The 17,363-nt window shown below is 41.5% G+C and overlaps 1 protein-coding gene across 1 annotated transcript; it reads right to left on the bottom strand.

Annotated features, from left to right (window-relative positions):
• Positions 1–9,037: 9,037 nt before the first annotated feature.
• ZAR1L (zygote arrest 1 like) lies at positions 9,038–16,366 on the bottom strand. The gene is made up of 4 exons (XM_030199299.1): positions 15,540–16,366; positions 13,230–13,322; positions 11,466–11,540; positions 9,038–9,365 (listed from the first exon to the last, which is right to left on the bottom strand). The coding sequence occupies exons 1-4, from the start codon at positions 16,248–16,250 to the stop codon at positions 9,222–9,224; spliced, it is 1,023 nt and encodes a 340-aa protein (XP_030055159.1). The 5' UTR covers positions 16,251–16,366; the 3' UTR covers positions 9,038–9,221.
• Positions 16,367–17,363: the final 997 nt, after the last annotated feature.

Genomic DNA, 17,363 nt, shown 5'->3' with positions numbered 1-17,363 from the left:
ACAAGGGTGTGGATGAGGGTTTTGGTAGAGTGCTCGGAAAGAAAGGGGCGGATTTTACAGATGTTGTAAAGAAAGAAACGACAGGTCTTGGCAATCTGCTGGATATGAGCAGAGAAGGAGAGAGAAGAGTCAAAGATGACCCCAAGGTTTCGAGCTGAGGGCCTCAGAAGAGAGACGAGGTAACGAGTCTCAGGAGCAGCATACAAAGCCGCGTAGTAGTCTTGTAGAATCTTAACCACTCCTGACACACTTTTTGTCTGCGTGCCATCAGGGGACCTCAAGAATGGGATGAATCTATTGCCTCCCCAGTTCCTAGTAATTCGCGCTAACAGCCTGCCTTATTACCAAACTTGTGAAACGAGTAAGCTCTGTAAAAAAGATACTTCTTTGTCCTCTCATGAATCATTGCATTCAGTGCTGCTAAAGAGGCTGACATCACGTCCCTCATCCCTTCAGATGGCACCGCCAAGTAGGCCCATTTTGCTACTTGATATTTCCTCTCTAGATGAATTACCCCCCCCCCCCCCCGAGATAACCTCTGTGAACGCGCACACAGGAAGGCTATAATGTCACCCCACACCACCACCTTGGATGTCTCCCAATACAATTGCACTTCCTGTTCATGACCACCATTCGCCTCCGCAAAATAAGACCATCTTTGCTGTAGATATTCCCGAAACTGCTCATCTTTTAAATACTTGGGAAATTTCCATAGGCTGTGGCGAAGCCTCGTCTACTACTACTACAAAAAATCATTTCTATAGCGCTACCAATCATATGCAGCGCTTCACAATTGAACATGAAGAAAAGACAGTCCCTGCTCAAAACAGCTTACAATCTAAATCAGGACAGACAGGACAAATAAGGGATAAGGGTAGGACAGACAGATAGGACACATAGGGAAAAGGGACTATTTAAGAGAGGAAGACAAGATAAAGATTAGGAGCAGGTGACAAGTTAGGAATTAAAAGCAGCATCAAACAGGTAGGCCTTTAGCCCGGATTTGAAGGCGGCCAGGGATGGAGCTAGACATAATGGCTCAGTAAGTCACCCCCAATTCCAGGTCTACCCAAATTAATTAAAGTATGGTCCCATTGAGCCAATCTCCGCCTTTAACAGTTGGGGATATAGAGAAGAGGATAGCAATATATAATCCAGTTGCAGAATCTTAAACTCCTAGTGTATGACACGGCACCAGAGGGGGGAGGGAGAGGAGGGCAGTGGGGCAGGGTAAACTTTTTTTTTTTTGTTGGGGGGGGGGGGTATTAGGTTGTTAATATAATGTTTATTCTAAGGGTGAAGGTGCTGACCGGTGGGGATTTTCGAAGCCATCTACTCCATCTTTGTAGGGTCAAGAAGCAGAGGGATGAAGAATTAATGGATTGAGAGGAGAGAGAATGTACTAGTAGAGTTTTGTGGTTGAGCAGTTCACTTCACGTTAGATGTGGATGTTTTCAATGGTTTGTAATGCTTTACTGTTGGTAATAAGGAGGGAGGGTAGTGTAAAGGAAGGGGTGTGGTTGGGAGGTGGGAATGATTTTGTGGGGGTAAAACAAACACTGTTTTTGTTTTTTTTTATGGATTTATTCTTTCTAAAACACAGTCATAAACTTGTTACATGCAACTTAAGGGAAATACAGTCTTCTTATACAGAGTAAAGGAAAAAAATTAAGAAACTTTATAATACTGTATTTATCCCTTCCTTAGACCACCAATAATCAGGAGAGGGGTAAGTAATACAAGGATATCCAATAGGTATACATAAACTAAAAAGTAAAGCCCAAGCCTTTTTACCTACAGCTACATTGTTCATATACAACCAATTAAGCAGATGTTACATTCCCAGTCACCCTCTTCAGGTCTATAAAAGCTCTAAGCTGGTCCAAAAAAATTTTTTTTTTTTTTTTTACTCCCAAATACCTCACTATACATTTACAGGGATACAGTAGGAAAAAAAAAAAAAAAAAGCCCCCCCCGAGTCTTTAATTCTCTCATGTTCAAAAAAAACTATTTCGTCTATCTTGAGTGGATCTGGTAACATCTGGAAATATCCACAACTTTTGTCCACAAAACTTTTTGAAGTTGTATTTCAAATCGCATTATAATCTTGCTCAAATACAAATGAAACCAGTAATGTGGCCCTGTTGGTAACTTCTGATAACAAATCAAGGAAATCTCTGAAATCATTAGATTTCTGTTGCTCCTGGGCCTGTTCTAGATCTTCATGAGACCCTCCTAACTTCTTCATAGGCAAAAAGTATATCTTATTTATAGGAGGAATATTTTGAGAAGTCTAAGTTTTCAGTAAGATATTTCTTAATTCTAAAGGAAGGACTCCAACAGGCCTTGGAAAATTTAATAGCCTCAGATTCATATGTCTATTATAGTTTTCAATTTGTTCGATTTTCAGATGAATAATCAAAATTTTTTCATGGCTGCTGCCACATTATCCTTAATCTTGGAAACATAAATTTGAGATTTTTTGTACCTGATCAATGAAGTCCTGCTTTAATTTATTCATCAACCTGGAGAGCTGCTCCACTGTAGAAACAAGATTCGTAGTTTTCGGAGTTGACTTTGTAACTGAAAAATTCAGTCTCTCAAGTGCAACCACCACAGGAGTGTTCAACATTCCCTTCCTATCAGAGGTCGCAAACACCACTGCTGATCGATCTGAAGAGAGGCCATCGCCATTGGCCCCAATCTGAGCAACTTCCACAAGGTTGGAACCAGTCTTCTCTTCCCGCATCACGGCGGGACATAGTGGTGCTTTGGCATCTGGAGGTGAGAGCGTTCTCATGTTCCTGGAGTATTGAGACTCCTCCCTCAATGCTCAAAGCAGAACCTACTCTAATACTAATCTGTGGACGTCAGAGTGCAAAGCCATCCAAGGTTTGCTGTACCGGGGAAGTAGTAAGGGCTGGCAATGGTAAAGGCCTCACTGTCCCCTTTCGCTTAGTATGAGGCATAGTGGAAACGAAAGAAAAACTATAAGAACTTTCAGCAATCCAAACCAAACAGTCTCACACCTCTCAGTGTGTTGGCGCCATCTTGCCCACTCCCCTGCCCCCACTGTTTTTCTGATCTAGTGACTTCCATCTGTTCGTCAATCCCAACACCCCCATGTAGGTTATTACACCATTCAGACAAGAACCTTTACATTAATGGGCCTATCCTTTAGAATATTGTTCCCCTCTTCATTAAGATTCCTTACGTAAATTTTAAACCGACAAAAATGGCCATTGTTCATGCATTTTCTTGATTTCACATTTAAAGGTGAGGGGAAGAATCAGTTATGGTAGAATGATTAATCTAGTCTCTCTGTGATACTAATTTTATCTTTTCTATCCAAATGGAATTGTTTTCATTATTCTATTATATTTGAAACCACGGTTGATGGGCAGTATAGCAAATAAAGAAAACTTTAAAAAGTAGGGGTGTAAGACAAAGCTTGGTTAGTAACCAAGAAGTTAAAAATGGCATTGTGAAAAGAATATGTAGATGCTGATAAAGAATGGTAACATTTTTGTTCAGCATGCACAGATGAACAGCCAGGAATCAAACCTTAAGCCAAGCATAAAGGGGGTGGGGAGGAGGAACCCAGACATCACAAAACAGTTTTCAGAATGTTTACATGAGGCACTACTAAATTAAAAATAGACAAAAGCAGTGAACTGGATGGGATTTATGCAGGGCTCTTAAAGTTAAGGATGTTCACAGGTCTTGAGAGATTTGCATGCAGTTCTCAAGAATATTCAGTATATGATATCCTGAAAAGCTGACTGGCTGAGGTGGCTCCAGGAAAGGTTTTAACTCAAGTTTTCAATATTTTCATAATGACTATGCATGAGATGTAATTGCATGCAATTTTTATGCATAGTTATTGTTGAAATACTGAAAACTGGGATACAGCCCTGTTGTACACTGTTGTCAGCAAGAACATTTTATGTTCCATCCAGGGAGAAGGAAATATGTATCTAATTTCTATTTGAGAGCTAATAGAAAAATGCAATTATATCTGTAAAATAGACTACCTGAGGTAGTCCTGTGATCCTCCAGGGCTAAGCTTATGCTCCTTTAGTCTAACAGAAACTGGGTCAGTCCAATGCAGGGGATCTCACCCCAGTCAGGTTTTCATGTTGCCCACAGTGAATATGCAGTGCATGAAAGTTTCTCATGCATATTTAAAGGTAGACATGTTGAAAACCAGTCTTGTTTGGTGTGGCCTGAACCCCTAAGCCAAAATTGACAAGTAGTAAATCACTTGGATAGCATGCATCCAAGGGTACTGACATTTGATTGCTGTTAGATAATTTTAATGGCAAGTTACAGATTACTATCGTACCTGAAGATTGGAGGGTGAGCAGTGTAACACCAATTTTTTTAAAAAGGTTCCATGGGTGATCTGGGAAATTACAGACTAAGCCTGATTGTCAGTGCTAAGTAAAATAGTTGGAATTATGAAAGAACAAAATTATAGAACACAGATAAATGATTTAATGTGATAGCCAGGGGAAGTCTTGCCTCAATTTGCTTTGTTTCTTTGAAGGTGTGAAAGAACATGTGGATAAAGGTAAGCTGAGTGCTGTAATGTGTAGTGGAACCGACATGGGATGGAACTGTTCTGGACCTGGTGCTTACGAATGGAGAGTACATTTGACATCAAGGTGGTGGACCATTTGGCATCTAGTGATCATTGTATTGTTCAATATTAAAACAGAAAAAAAAAAAAGGAGGCCTCACTCAAGCTCGAAGGTCCTGGATTTCAAAGGAACTATGCCGAGATGGGGGAATTTCTCAACAGTTAGCAAGATGGGAACATCCTAAAGGATATAGAACAGCAATGGACAAGACAAAGGAACTATATTAAAGGCAACTAATCTTTGTTAGAAAATTACATCAAAGTAAGAGGAAAAGGCAGCCTCTCTGGTACTCGAATGTAATAGCTGAAAAGATAAGGGAAAGGAGGCTAACCTTTGCACGTTATAAGACAACTCAGAAAGATGAAGACAGGAGAGAATACCTAAATAAGCGAAGAGAAGCTGGAAAAGCTATCAGGAAAGTGAAGCAGCAAATGGAGGAAAATATAGCTAATACGGTAAAATTGGGGGACAAGACCTTTTTCAGATGTGACAAGAGAAAATGCCCTAATAGCATTGTGAGGCTCAAAGCTGAGGGAGAGAAATGTGGAAGATAAGGAAAAGGCTGAACTGCTTAACGATAATTTTAGCTCTGTGTTCACAAATGAAAGACCAGGGGTAGGGTTGCAGAAAACAAAGGCTAAAGGGAATGGATCTATGGTCAATCAAGACCCGTTTACAGAGGACTGTTCATGAGGAGCTTGCCAAACTAAAAGTAGACAGCGCGATGGGGCCTGATGGGATACACCCAAGGGTGCTTAAGGAACTCAGAGGTTCTGTCAGCTCTGCTGACGGACCTCTTCAATGCTTCCTTAGAAACTGGAATGGTCCCGGTGGACTGGAGAAGGGCAGATGTGGTTCCTTTGCACAAGAGTGGAAGGAGGAGGTTGGGAATTTCAGACCCGTCAGTAAGCTAATGGAAACGCTTCTAAAGAGGAGGATTGTGACATTTCTTGATCTACATGGAATGTGGGACCCAAGGCAGCATGGCTTCACTAGTGGCAGGTCGTGCCAGATGAATCTGAGTGTCTTCTTCGACTGGGTGACCAAACAGTTGGATGTGGGAGGGGCGCTTGCTGTGGTATACTTGGATTTCAGCAAAGCCTTTGACACAGTTCCACACAGGCAACTGATTTGAGTGCCCTCAGTGTGGGACCTAGAGTAACTGATTGTTTCTTACTAGTCAACCAATTTTTTACCCAGAGGGTAGTGGTAAATGGAGCTTGCTCTAAAGAAAAGGATGTCATCAGTGGAGTACTGCAGGGATTGGTCCTAGGACCAGCTCTTAACATCTTTGTGATTGCAGAAGGGCTGTCTGGTAAGGTTTGTCTCTTTGCAGATGATACTAAACTCTGCAACAGTGTGGACACCCTGGAGGGTGTGAATGACATGAGGAAGGACTGATATTTGGCAACTAAGGTTTAATCCCAAAAAATGCAGGGTCATGCATTTGGGTTGCAAAAATCTGAGGGAACAGTACAGTATAAGGGTGTAGTGCTTCAGTGTGCAAAGGAACAGCGGGACTCGGGGGGTGATTGTGTCCAACGACCTTAAAGCTTTCAAACGGGTAGAAAAAACGACAGCCAAAGCCAGAAGGATGCTTGGGTGCATAAAGAGGCATGACCAGCAGGAAAAAGGAGGTGATAGTGCTGTTGTATAAGTCTCTGGTGAGGCCTCATTTGGAGTACTGCGTGCAGTTCAGGAGACCGCACCTACAGAAAGGTATAAACAGGATGGAGTCAGTCCAGAGGGCGGCTATGAAATTAGTAAGCAGTCTTGAATGCAAAAATTATAGGGACAGGCTTCTGAACCTCAACATGTATACACTGGAAGAGAGGAGACATGATAGCAACATTTAAATCTCTCAAGGACATTTATGTACAGGAAGAGAGCCTTTTTCAAATGAAGAGCTCTGGAATGAGGGGGCATATGACAGTTAAGAGGGAATAGGCTTAGGAGTAATCTAAGACAATATTAGATCACAGAAAGGGTGGTGGAGGTGTGGAATGGCCTCCTGGTGGAGGTGGAGTCGAGGACCAGAATTTAAAAAGGCATGAGAAGCATGTGGGGTCGCTTAGGAACAGGTAGAATTAGGGGTTACAGAGGATGGGCAGACGGCCAATACAATCATCCCAATACATACAAACCCACAAACACCCTAGGATATATCCTTCCTGTCTCAGACAGCCTGAAAATTCTCAAGTAACAATTGACCGTAACCTATCACTAGAGACCCAAGCAAAATCCACCATAAAGAAAATGTTTCTCAATGTGGAAACTCAGCATAAAACCATTCTTCCCGAGGGAAATATTTCATAACCTGGTACAGTCCATGGTACTAAGCCACACAGCTTACTGTAATGGAATCTATGCGGGACGCAAGGATCAAATCAAAGAAACTTCAGACTGCTCAAAACACAGCAGCCAGGCTTATATTTGGAAAAACACGTTTTGACAGCACCAAACCACTCAGAAAAATTGCACTGACTACCAAAGAACGTATCACTTTCAAAATCTGCATGACTGTTCATAAAATTTACAGCGAGGCACTGGGATACATGACAGACTTCAACCTGCCAACCAGAAACACCACAAAATCTGCACAATCATACCTAAACCTGTACTACCCAAGCAGCAAAGGACTCAATTACAAATCCACCTATCAATAGAAATCAAAATAAAACATGGAAAAGAAAATAAAATACCTTATTGGACATAACTTAATACATTTCTTGATTAGCTTTCGAAGGTTGCCCTTCTTCGTCAGATCGGAAATATGCAAATGTGCTAGCTGACAGTGTATATAAGTGAAAACATTAAAGTATTACTATGACAGTCTGATAGGGTGGGAGGTATGCATGGGGACATCAAAGCATATCATTGATATTCTAACAGGATGGGTGTGGATAGGTGAGGGGTGGGGTGATCAGAGAAATACAGCTTTATGGTTTATAATGGGATAGGAACCCCAGATCCTTGTTAAGTCCTCTCTGTTGGGTGTTAAAATATTCAATCATTCTGACTTCAAAGGTCTTGCGTTCTTGTATGGTTTTAAAGTTACCTTTCAGGATTCTCACTGTGAAGTCACTATGCAATCAGCTTTTCCTACCTAAGCGCACAACTATGGAACACATTGCCAAAAGCAGTTAAAAAAATACGCTCGACCACCTAAATTTTCAGAAAGCACTAAAGACAGACCTGTTCAGAACAGCATACCCCAACCCAACATCAAAATACCTGTTCACTTGTGACAATGCAACCAAAGACCGTAACGAACATTACCTGACTCTTCTTCCCCCTTTTCCTCTAAGTTCCCCCCCCCCAACTGTACCTCATTCTACCACAATATCACTTTGTATTCATTCATACCATGTATTTGTTCAGACCATAATCAGCTAACGCCGTTAAGTTGTATGTAAGCCACATTGAGCTTGCAAAAGGTGGGAAACGTAGGATACAAATGTAAATTTATCTGCCATCATGTTTCTATGTGTATAGATTTTCAGAATGCTTTTGATAGTTACTCATGACACCTGAAAAAAATTTTTTAAGTCATGGGATAGGAGGCAATGTCCTGTCGCGAGTTAGAAATTAGTTATTACACAAAAAAAATAAAGAGGGTAAGGTTAAATGGCCATTTCTCTTAAGAGGAGGGTTAAGGAGTACCGCAGGGATCTGTACTGGGACAGGTGCTAGTGCTATTCAACATTTATAATAGATCTGGAACTTGGAACAAGTGAGGTGATGAATAGTTCTCATCTGCAAATTTAAAGGTGGTTAGAAAATGTGGACTGAAAAATTGCAGAAGGCCTTAGGAAATTGGACAACTGGGCATCCAAATGGCAGATGAAAGTTAATGTTGACAAATACAAAGTTATGCATATTGGGAAGGACAATGAATCAGTTACAGCACTTAATTACAAGGGTTTAAACAAAAAAAAAAAAAAAAAAAAAAAAAAGATTTGGGCAAGTTACTGGAAAAGTCCATAGCCTGCTATTGAGAAACATGGGGAAGCCACTGCTTGCCCTGGGATTGGTAGCATGAAATGTTGCTACTAATTGAATTTCTGGATTGGCCACTGTTGGAAGCAGGATACTAGGCTATATGGACCATTTGTCAGACCCAATGTTCATACAATTAGAGTCTAGACTGGAAATTCTGAGAACAGGACCCAACTATACCCGATCAGGAGCTCCCCCCCTTTTTAAAATACTCGACAACTTATGGGGGGGGGTGCTGGGAGTCATTTGACTTGATGTTGGTCTCTGACCCCCCCCCACCCCTCCCCTTTGAGAACATTAATAGGTACTTAACCCTTAGATCAAATATAGGTTTCAAAGAAAACAAAAAAGTGCATCATTCCCACGTTGTGTTAGTAATTTGGCAGCAGCCTCCACTTTTTTTCAAAGTTTAGTTTTAATTTACAATGTACACAAGCATGCTACAGGTTTTACAAAAAAGCTATACAAAAATTCTTTAATCCAGATTCCAATGCCAGGTCAGAAGCCAAAAATCCAATATTATAATGTTGAATACCCCAGAACAGTATAAATGTCTGTACTGTGGCCCTGTGGCATTCATCACATGATGTATTTAAAGCTGTATGTGTTGTCACAGGACAGCCGTTTGTCTTTGCAGCGACCACAGAGCTCCTGGCGGTGGGGTCTCTTCAGGTCAATGTGCCTCTTCTTCTGGGGACAGGTGCAGCGCGTCTTTGAGCAAGTCTTGAGGGAAAAAAAATCTAGACAGTATTTTTGCAAATGTCTGGGCTTTACCCATTTAAGACCCTTTCATTACCATCCAAGGCTAAAAATGGCATGTCGGATGCTGAATGCAAGTCCCCTGCCTAGAATGACAGCAGCAAGTTACTGAAGTGTCTATGGAGTCCGTTCAACCCACAAGACCCTCTTCTCCATCTAGAGCAGGGCTGTCCAACCTTGGTCCTCAAGAGTTACAATCCAGTTAGGTTTCAGGATTTCTGCAATGAATATGCATGCGATCTTAGCATGCAGCTAGATCTCATGCTAATTTATTGGTGAAATCCTGAAAACCCATCTGGTGAGGGCTGAGGTTGGACACCTCTGCTCTCGTGATGTTTTGCACTGTCACTGAACAGTACAGACTAAGCTTATGAACCCCTAGAATGGTCTGCATTTAGACTAAAGATAGTTTTAATATTCTTTTAACACCAACTCAGACTGAATCTGTCAAGTGAGAACGTGGACCCTAGTTTCCTCAACACAACTAGCTAATTAGAATCTGCCACTTACATTAGGTAAACCTCTACAAATTAAGTCTGCCTGACAGTTGGGCATCCTGAACGTTTGTCTTCACCATAATTACAGTAAGGCATGCCACAAATTTCAGTGTTCTTACTAATGTAGTTTATGCTCATCTGGAGAGTGCTAGAATAAATGGGGTTCTATCCATTGACAGTATACAACCTATAAAAAAAATTGACTACAGCGACACTATCCATAAGATCTTGTCCTGCCAAGATCAATTCAAAACCAGGCCACCCAGGAATATAAGGAACCCCAGAACACCTAGAGATCTGCAGTCAAGATTAAGCACTGATGTTCATCTGGAAAACCTGAATTGTAATGTGTACAGAGGACAGCTAAAATGAAACCACTTATCAAGTACATGTCTGCCTCAGGTTTGCCAGAGCTTCTGCATAACCAAGACTTCTGAATTTCTTGGACTGGTTATATTTAAAAAAAAAAAAAAAAAGCCTTTGCTTGACTCAATTTTGCTTTAAGTCCTTGGTGGAATATTATGGTCTCTGGCTTTTGCTATAATCAGAATTAAGGTGGCTTGCCATCATTGGTAAATTGATTTTATTCTAGGATTATGCCAGGCAATCCAGACCTGTTGCAACACCTCAAACATTAATGTAGTCTTGTTAGTTTGTAGTAAATTAAAGTCTTGACCTAAACCCTGTTTTGATATCAAAAGCAAGCTGTTCAGGTACAGAAGCTCTGAGATGTTTGGAATTAAAATTGTTGAATGGGCCAGAAGTCAAGGGTGATGGACTTTACAGGAAGTTGCTGCTACTTATGTGAGTATTTAATTCACCTCAAGGATACAGAGTACATTCTTTCAAGTTGGTGGGGGGGTCCTCCCCCCATCATGTTGTGTAAATTGTCATACTGGCCATACTTGGACAATACAGGAGAATAAGATGGGCTTCTGCAGAATCCTATAGTTTGGAATGTATGTTTAAAAACTCTAGATAAACCTATCCATATAAACTGAGAATATGAAGTTTGGATTAGTTTTCTCCAATTGCATGCTAGCCTTTTCAGAAGAGAAACAAAGCTAAGCTTTTTATTTTATTTGTATTTATGTTATTAGATCAGGGTTTCTCAACCCAGCCCTTGGGACAGACCAAGCCAATCAGCTTTTTAGGATGCCTACAATAAATATGCATGAGAAGTTTGCATGCATGTTTTTCATACATATTCAAGGTAAATATCATGGTGTGTCCCAAGGACTGGGTTGAAAGCCCCTGTATTGGACAATGAAAATACTTACAGGCCATACTGTACATTGATAGAGCATTCATGACCACAGTAGTATGTCTGTTGTATAAAAGTAGCACTGCCAGCCAATGCCAGCTTGTGTCAGAAGAAACTGGTTAGTTTAACCTATTAGGAGCCAAGGCCAGCTCAGTATGTCCAAATTGCCAGCTCTGTATAGTTTCATTACAGAAACCCAGCCTGACCATGCTCCTGCCCATACCAAAAATGTGCTTTCTAATGATACCTCAAAGCCATCCAATGGTATAGGCTTTTATAGCAGATAAATTCTTCCATGCTCACCTGGCACTGGATTGCTTCTACACGATAAGGATTGTAAGTCTTTTGACACCTGCGGCAGAGCTGTTTAAAATAAACCTTAAACAAAAAAAAAAATAATGTTTAATGGCAACCACACAAAATAACTGAGTAAAATCACCAATTCCCCTTGTAGAATGTCCAAGTCACTGCCAAATGTTAAGATTGTCTTATTAGTCAGCTCCATGACTACCATCCATCCCCGATGCTAACTGGTGGGACAGCAATTACTTACAGTGTGAACTAAGGCCATCTAAAACACATGCCATGCTTTATAAACCATATGAATTTATTTTCACAACCCTGGATAGAAATTATATTTCCTCTACTTAAGATCCTGATGTTGATTAGCTTCTCCTATATAGGATACGTGTGGTATGACGTGTCCACCATCTTCCAGAACAAATGCTTCAGAAGCCCTGTGGACAGGTGAAGTTACCAAAACTTCAGTATGCAAATAAATAGGTGTGTAGAAAGAAAGGCTTTCAAACAAGTGGTCTAGATGGTGCTAGAAGGTCTGTTTTGTGTCCCTTCTGGTACCCTCCATACCCTACAAGATCACAAAAATCTTAATGAAGGTGGCCTTTAGACAAATGAGAAGTGTTAGTTCAGTAGTTTACTCAGGAGATACTGGCAAAATTCAGAATATCCATTCAATACGGTTGTGAATCTTGAAGCCATTGGGGTTGTGTCCTGACTAGAGAACTACTGCTTTAATAAAAATAAAGCTAAGATGTTTCTGGGGTGACTAAGGGGAGCCCAAGACCAGGTTTTTCCTATGCAATTCCTTTAATGACGCATGTGGTTGTTGGCCTTCAAAATAGTCAGACTATATAGTAGACCAGGAGACTACATCCATTTCTAGATCACAAAATGACTAAAGATCCATAGAACCTGTGATAAGCTTCAGGTTTCTAGTTTAAGAAAATGGCAAACTAGACATGGGTGACTGATTAGATGACAGAAATCCCCATTTCCCTAAATTACGCATTTGTGTTGCACAGAGGTTTCACAGAATTGTAAAATATTAAGGGAATCAGCCTGGGATAAACGTTAATGCCAGCAGCAGGTTAGGCCTCAGGGACCAAAGGCAATTCAAAGTTGAAGACGGTTCTAGGGTTATTTTAGAAATTTAGCCTGTGCCCCTCCCAAGGAGGGAAGAGTAGAGTCCAGGGTAAGGGGAATTTTGCCAAGAGAGAAAGTGTTCTATATTATGGCTTCAGTTTTACAAGCCATCCAACAGTATCCTCTAGCCAGTCAGATTTTAGGATAATCTGAATGAATATGTATGCCATGCATAATCCTTGTAGATATCTTGAAAACCCCAAATGGTGATGGGACAGGAAAGAGGATACTCCAGAATCAACTTGTCACTGCTTTGATTGTGGAGACAAATACAGGTAGAGAGACCTAAGGATGGTACCCAAGCTATAAATATTGTCCAATGTGTTAGAATGTTGGCTTGTGCTCCATTACAATTACCTACCATGACACCTGGTGATTTGGCAAGAAACTAAATCTGATCCCATCATCCCCCCTTCCCCCAAAGGAAAGCAAACTACATTTATTAATGGCTGCTCAAGTGGAAATTAACCTCCCAATGCAAGTCAACTTATACCAATTTGGTAAAAGATAGGAAAGCATCACAAGAACTTCAGAATTACCACTCATTTAGGAATAATACAGCCCAAAGAGTTCACAAAAATATGTTTAAGATATACAAACTATTCCTCAAAGCACACAACTTACTTTGTTAGTTCCAGAAATGCACCATACGTAGGCACTTTCCCACCGACTTCTGCAGTCCTTACAGTGAAAGTAGCCATATTTCTGCTCCAGGAACTGTAACAGAAAAGGCAATATGACCAAGAGACAACTTTGTATACAGCTTAGGTGGGTAGAATATTCTAAGCACAAAAGTGGGGTTGGGTTTTAGCTTCCTCCAGCTGACATGTACAGAAGCATCTAGAACTACATAAGTCTACCCCCTACGAAAGTCATTCTAGCTTCCTTAAGTGTGGCTCTCAGGCTTAGAGAAGCCTAGTAGTCATTTTCAGGGAAAGTCAGTCCTTGGCCTTCAACATCTGCTGCTGGGAGGAATTCAGAGTAGTACCCTTCCGTTTTGAAATCCAGAACAGATCTGTTCCTAACTCTGAACCAGGCACTAACCATGAGACCAGGTTCAGATCCACATTCCATCCACAAACTGGTTCGTATACCTTAGATCTCTTTTCCCAATATTTAACCATAAAGATGCAACCTCTTATCCAGGATCCTTCTATTGCTGCAAATAACTAACCCCACTCACCAAGATACTAGAATCAACATAAGGTGGGTGGGGAGGAAAAGTCAAGAGTATAGTCCAGTATTTCAACCCCTCCCCCCCCCCTCCCAGTTTGTAGCCTGCCAACATCCCATATGTATAACAGCTCACGGAAATTGAGTATTACAACTGACCTTATTCCAATCAATAATGCTCTTCCCAAAAGCCTGGAAATTTGACAGGTCCTATTTTAAGGCTATAGTAGAATACCCAATACCATTAGCCTCCTAGCTTCTTATCCCAGAGCACTAAAGAGATAGGGGTCTTATGGAACCAGTATGGCCTATGGACAGTAATCTTTTCCCCTTATGGGCCACAGAAAACCACAACCCCTTATTCCTTTACCTCAGTACCCTCATTGAGCGTCTCCTGTGAAGAACCGAACCTCCTATATATTAGGATAGATCTTCCTGTGGGAATGGGCAGATCATGCAGAAACTCACTCACAGGAGGGGCCACATTAATTTAGTGAAACCCTTGTGAACTTTAAATAAGATTCAGATATCAACCTAGTTTTATAATCAGCTCCTTGTGACTCTGGGCAAGTCACTTAACCCTCCATTGCCCCACGTAAGCCGCATTGAGCCTGCCATGAGTGGGAAAGCGCGGGGTACAAATGTAACAAAAAAATGCTTGATGTGTATTCATCCTGATACATCTAGAACAGGACAGCAGCTAGAAATGACCTCTAAGATGCACGTTAAGAATCATTATCAGAATACTTCATAAATTCGAGTAAAACTTGCCTTCAAAGCCACTTGGCCAAGCACTCAACTCCCACATGTACACAGATTCTGCACCTGGGGAAATGTCCATTACACATCTAGACTGGTCTTATAGGCCCCCCTTCTGGCTTTACACCATGTCTGCAGCCATAAGCCAAGTAACTCAGACTTAATATTTCTCTTAACTAAAGCACTAAAAACAGGTGTCAGCTGCCCCTTATATTCTGAAAGAGAAGAATGGTCCAGAAATTCTGGTGCATGACAGCCCCAAACTACAGTACATAGATTTAGCGAGCACCTTGTCAGCATGCTATCTTTGCTAGTAGCATATCCATCTTAAGTACCCAACAGAATTCCAAGGTAGGAGACCATTTCTCATTGTTCATATCCAAGATGCAAGCAGTTGCTCACCTCACATGAGAATGAGGAGCTTTGATAAGACATTTCTTCCAGTAGCTTGTCTAAACCCTTAACCAAATATTTCAGGAAGGCATTTCAGAGCTTTACCATAATACTACTACTTATAAAACTAGAGCACCAACAACCACAGTCCACGTCAAAGATCTAGATAATCCTAGAAGGGTACTGACACCTGAAAAATACCCCTAGAACACTGAAGTCAAAGCCTATACACCACCACAGGCCTTGTAATTTTACAGGCTGTCCACTGGTGCCCGGCTAGTGTCATGCAACCTAGAGTTTCACTACAGCATTAATGAAAGCATAGTTTGGGGTGGAAATAGAGAGGAGACAGTACTAGCTGTAGTGTGGCAGGTGCTAATACCAAATAGTTTTTTTCAGCTACTAACATGTTACTCTTTGCCCCCCCCCCCTTCTCATAAGCAGGCAAACCAGAACACCAGGAAAGAAAAAAGTTGAAGTACATAGTAGAATGGTAAAGTTAGTAACTTAGAAAGCAGCGAGGGACTATTATGTTAAATTTCCAGTAGACAGCAACTCAAGATTCATACATTGAATTTTTGCAGTTGAAGTGTAGTTGACAGCTATTACCTGGAAGTTGGATCTCTTTGACTCCTTGGCCTTCACTTTTGGGGGACCTGCTTCTGCCTGGGGCTCCAGGATCTCCATTAGCTTTTCTTCTTCTAAAGTCACACCATCATTGCTTGTCTCCTTAGGCTCTTGTTCCTCCGTGTTCTCTTTCTCCATGGAACTCACATGCTCCTGCACTACCTTCTCCTGGGGAGAAACAGCTACTAATGGCCCCCTCTTTCCCCTTGGAGGCAGAGTGAAAAGCTGCCTGTCTGACATGGGTGTAAAGGCTGCAATGGGACGGGTAAAGCAGACAGCATTATCTCCACCTGAGGAACACAGCACTGCGGCTGCCTGCTTGGGTTTGGAAGGTGTACACAGGGGACTAACAGGTTGAGGGAAGCCATCCCTTAAGGTGGGCAAGCCCAAAGTGCGGGTTCCCAGGGAACACTGGACACTAGCATCCACTCGAGGATTCACCTGCACTCCCACCTCCCTAGTATTGGCTTTCTGCAGTCGTGGGGTCAGGTTGGGGTTGACTTGGGACAGGATAGCCTTCAGCTGGGCTCTCTTGTAGTTGTCCAGATAATCACCAGACTCTGTTGAGGATCCATATGGACCATCTTTGCTCTGCCTCCAGTTCTGTTGCTTAGATTTGGTATAGTAAGGCCTCTGAGGATTCCCTCCATAGCTTTGATATAGGTTATACGGTGCATAGGCAAGATTTTCCATAGTAGCCTAGCCTAGTACCAGATAGAATGACATTGGTTACCCCCTGGGTCTTTGCTTTTATTCTGTAAGTAGTCTCTGCCTCCTTGCTAATTGGCTTTAATTGATGGCCTTACCTGGGGGCTGTTTTACAGCTAAAATTAAACCAGTTCACTGCTGTTAATTCCCACTTTCTTCATTTCCCCATTCACTTACCTTTTTCATAAAATAAGAAGGGGGGGGGGGGGACAGTTTTGACATAGATTTACCTTTAAGGGCAAATAGCTACATGCAGAGAAATTGCCTTTTCTGCAGTGATAACACAGGTCTCAGAACCATTATAGCAGGTGGAGGTCATCAAGGCGTTAATCAGCTCCTGGGTTGAGATGGGGAGAAGGTATATGTTTAATGGGGTAAAGGACGTAGATACCCCATTTTACATAATAGTCTGTAATCAGCAGGACAGCTCATTAGTGCATGTTGACAGTACTGGAACTAGGTATTGTGTTTTCACTAGAAATGCATTCTTAAGATACTGCTGCTCTTATCATCATCAATTACCTTTAATTAACCTACTTGATTCAGATGCTGGAGGGAGATGTCAGATCAGTGCTGCTTTTCTGACTTTCCCCAGGTGGTGGGTACCTATGGTACCTGGACTACAACTACTCTGATATACAGGGATGCAGTATTCAAAAATCAGGAGAGGGAAAGGGAATGGGATTTGATATACCGCCTGTCTGTGGTTTTTGCAACTACATTCAAAGTGGTTTACATAGTATATATAGGTACTTATTTTGGACTGGCACAAAGTTTGCCCACAGAAATTGAATATCAGAGCTCCCATGTTACCCATTCCAGGAGGGAGACTTTTTGGCCGGTTCTGGTTTTAAAACTTACATCCCAAATCAGTATAGCAGTGGTTCCCAAACCTGGTACTGGAGGCACCCTAGCCAGTCAGGTTGTCAAGATATTCACAATGAATATGCTTGAGAGAGATTTGCATGCAATGGAAGTAGTGCATGCAGCTTTATCTCATGCATATTCATTATGGGTATCTTGAAAACCTGACTGACTAGATATGTCCTGAGGACTGGGTTGAGAACCTCTGTCCTATAGGGTATCTGCACTTCATAT

The sequence above is a fragment of the Microcaecilia unicolor genome, chromosome 4, assembly GCF_901765095.1.
Source record: "Microcaecilia unicolor chromosome 4, aMicUni1.1, whole genome shotgun sequence".
NCBI classification, from domain to species: Eukaryota; Metazoa; Chordata; class Amphibia; order Gymnophiona; family Siphonopidae; genus Microcaecilia; species Microcaecilia unicolor.
Note: the sequence above shows the minus strand (reverse complement) of the source record. Positions and strands in the feature narration are given on the sequence as shown.

Coding starts and splice junctions, on each gene's coding strand:
- ZAR1L (XM_030199299.1), bottom strand. CDS start 16,250: ATGGAAAATCTTGCCTATGCACCGTATAACCTATATCAAAGCTATGGA. Junction 13,323..15,539: donor CAAAGAGATCCAACTTCCAG/GTAATAGCTGTC, acceptor TTTCTGTTACAG/TTCCTGGAGCAGAAATATGG. Junction 11,541..13,229: donor GCATTTCTGGAACTAACAAA/GTAAGTTGTGTG, acceptor TTTTTGTTTAAG/GTTTATTTTAAACAGCTCTG.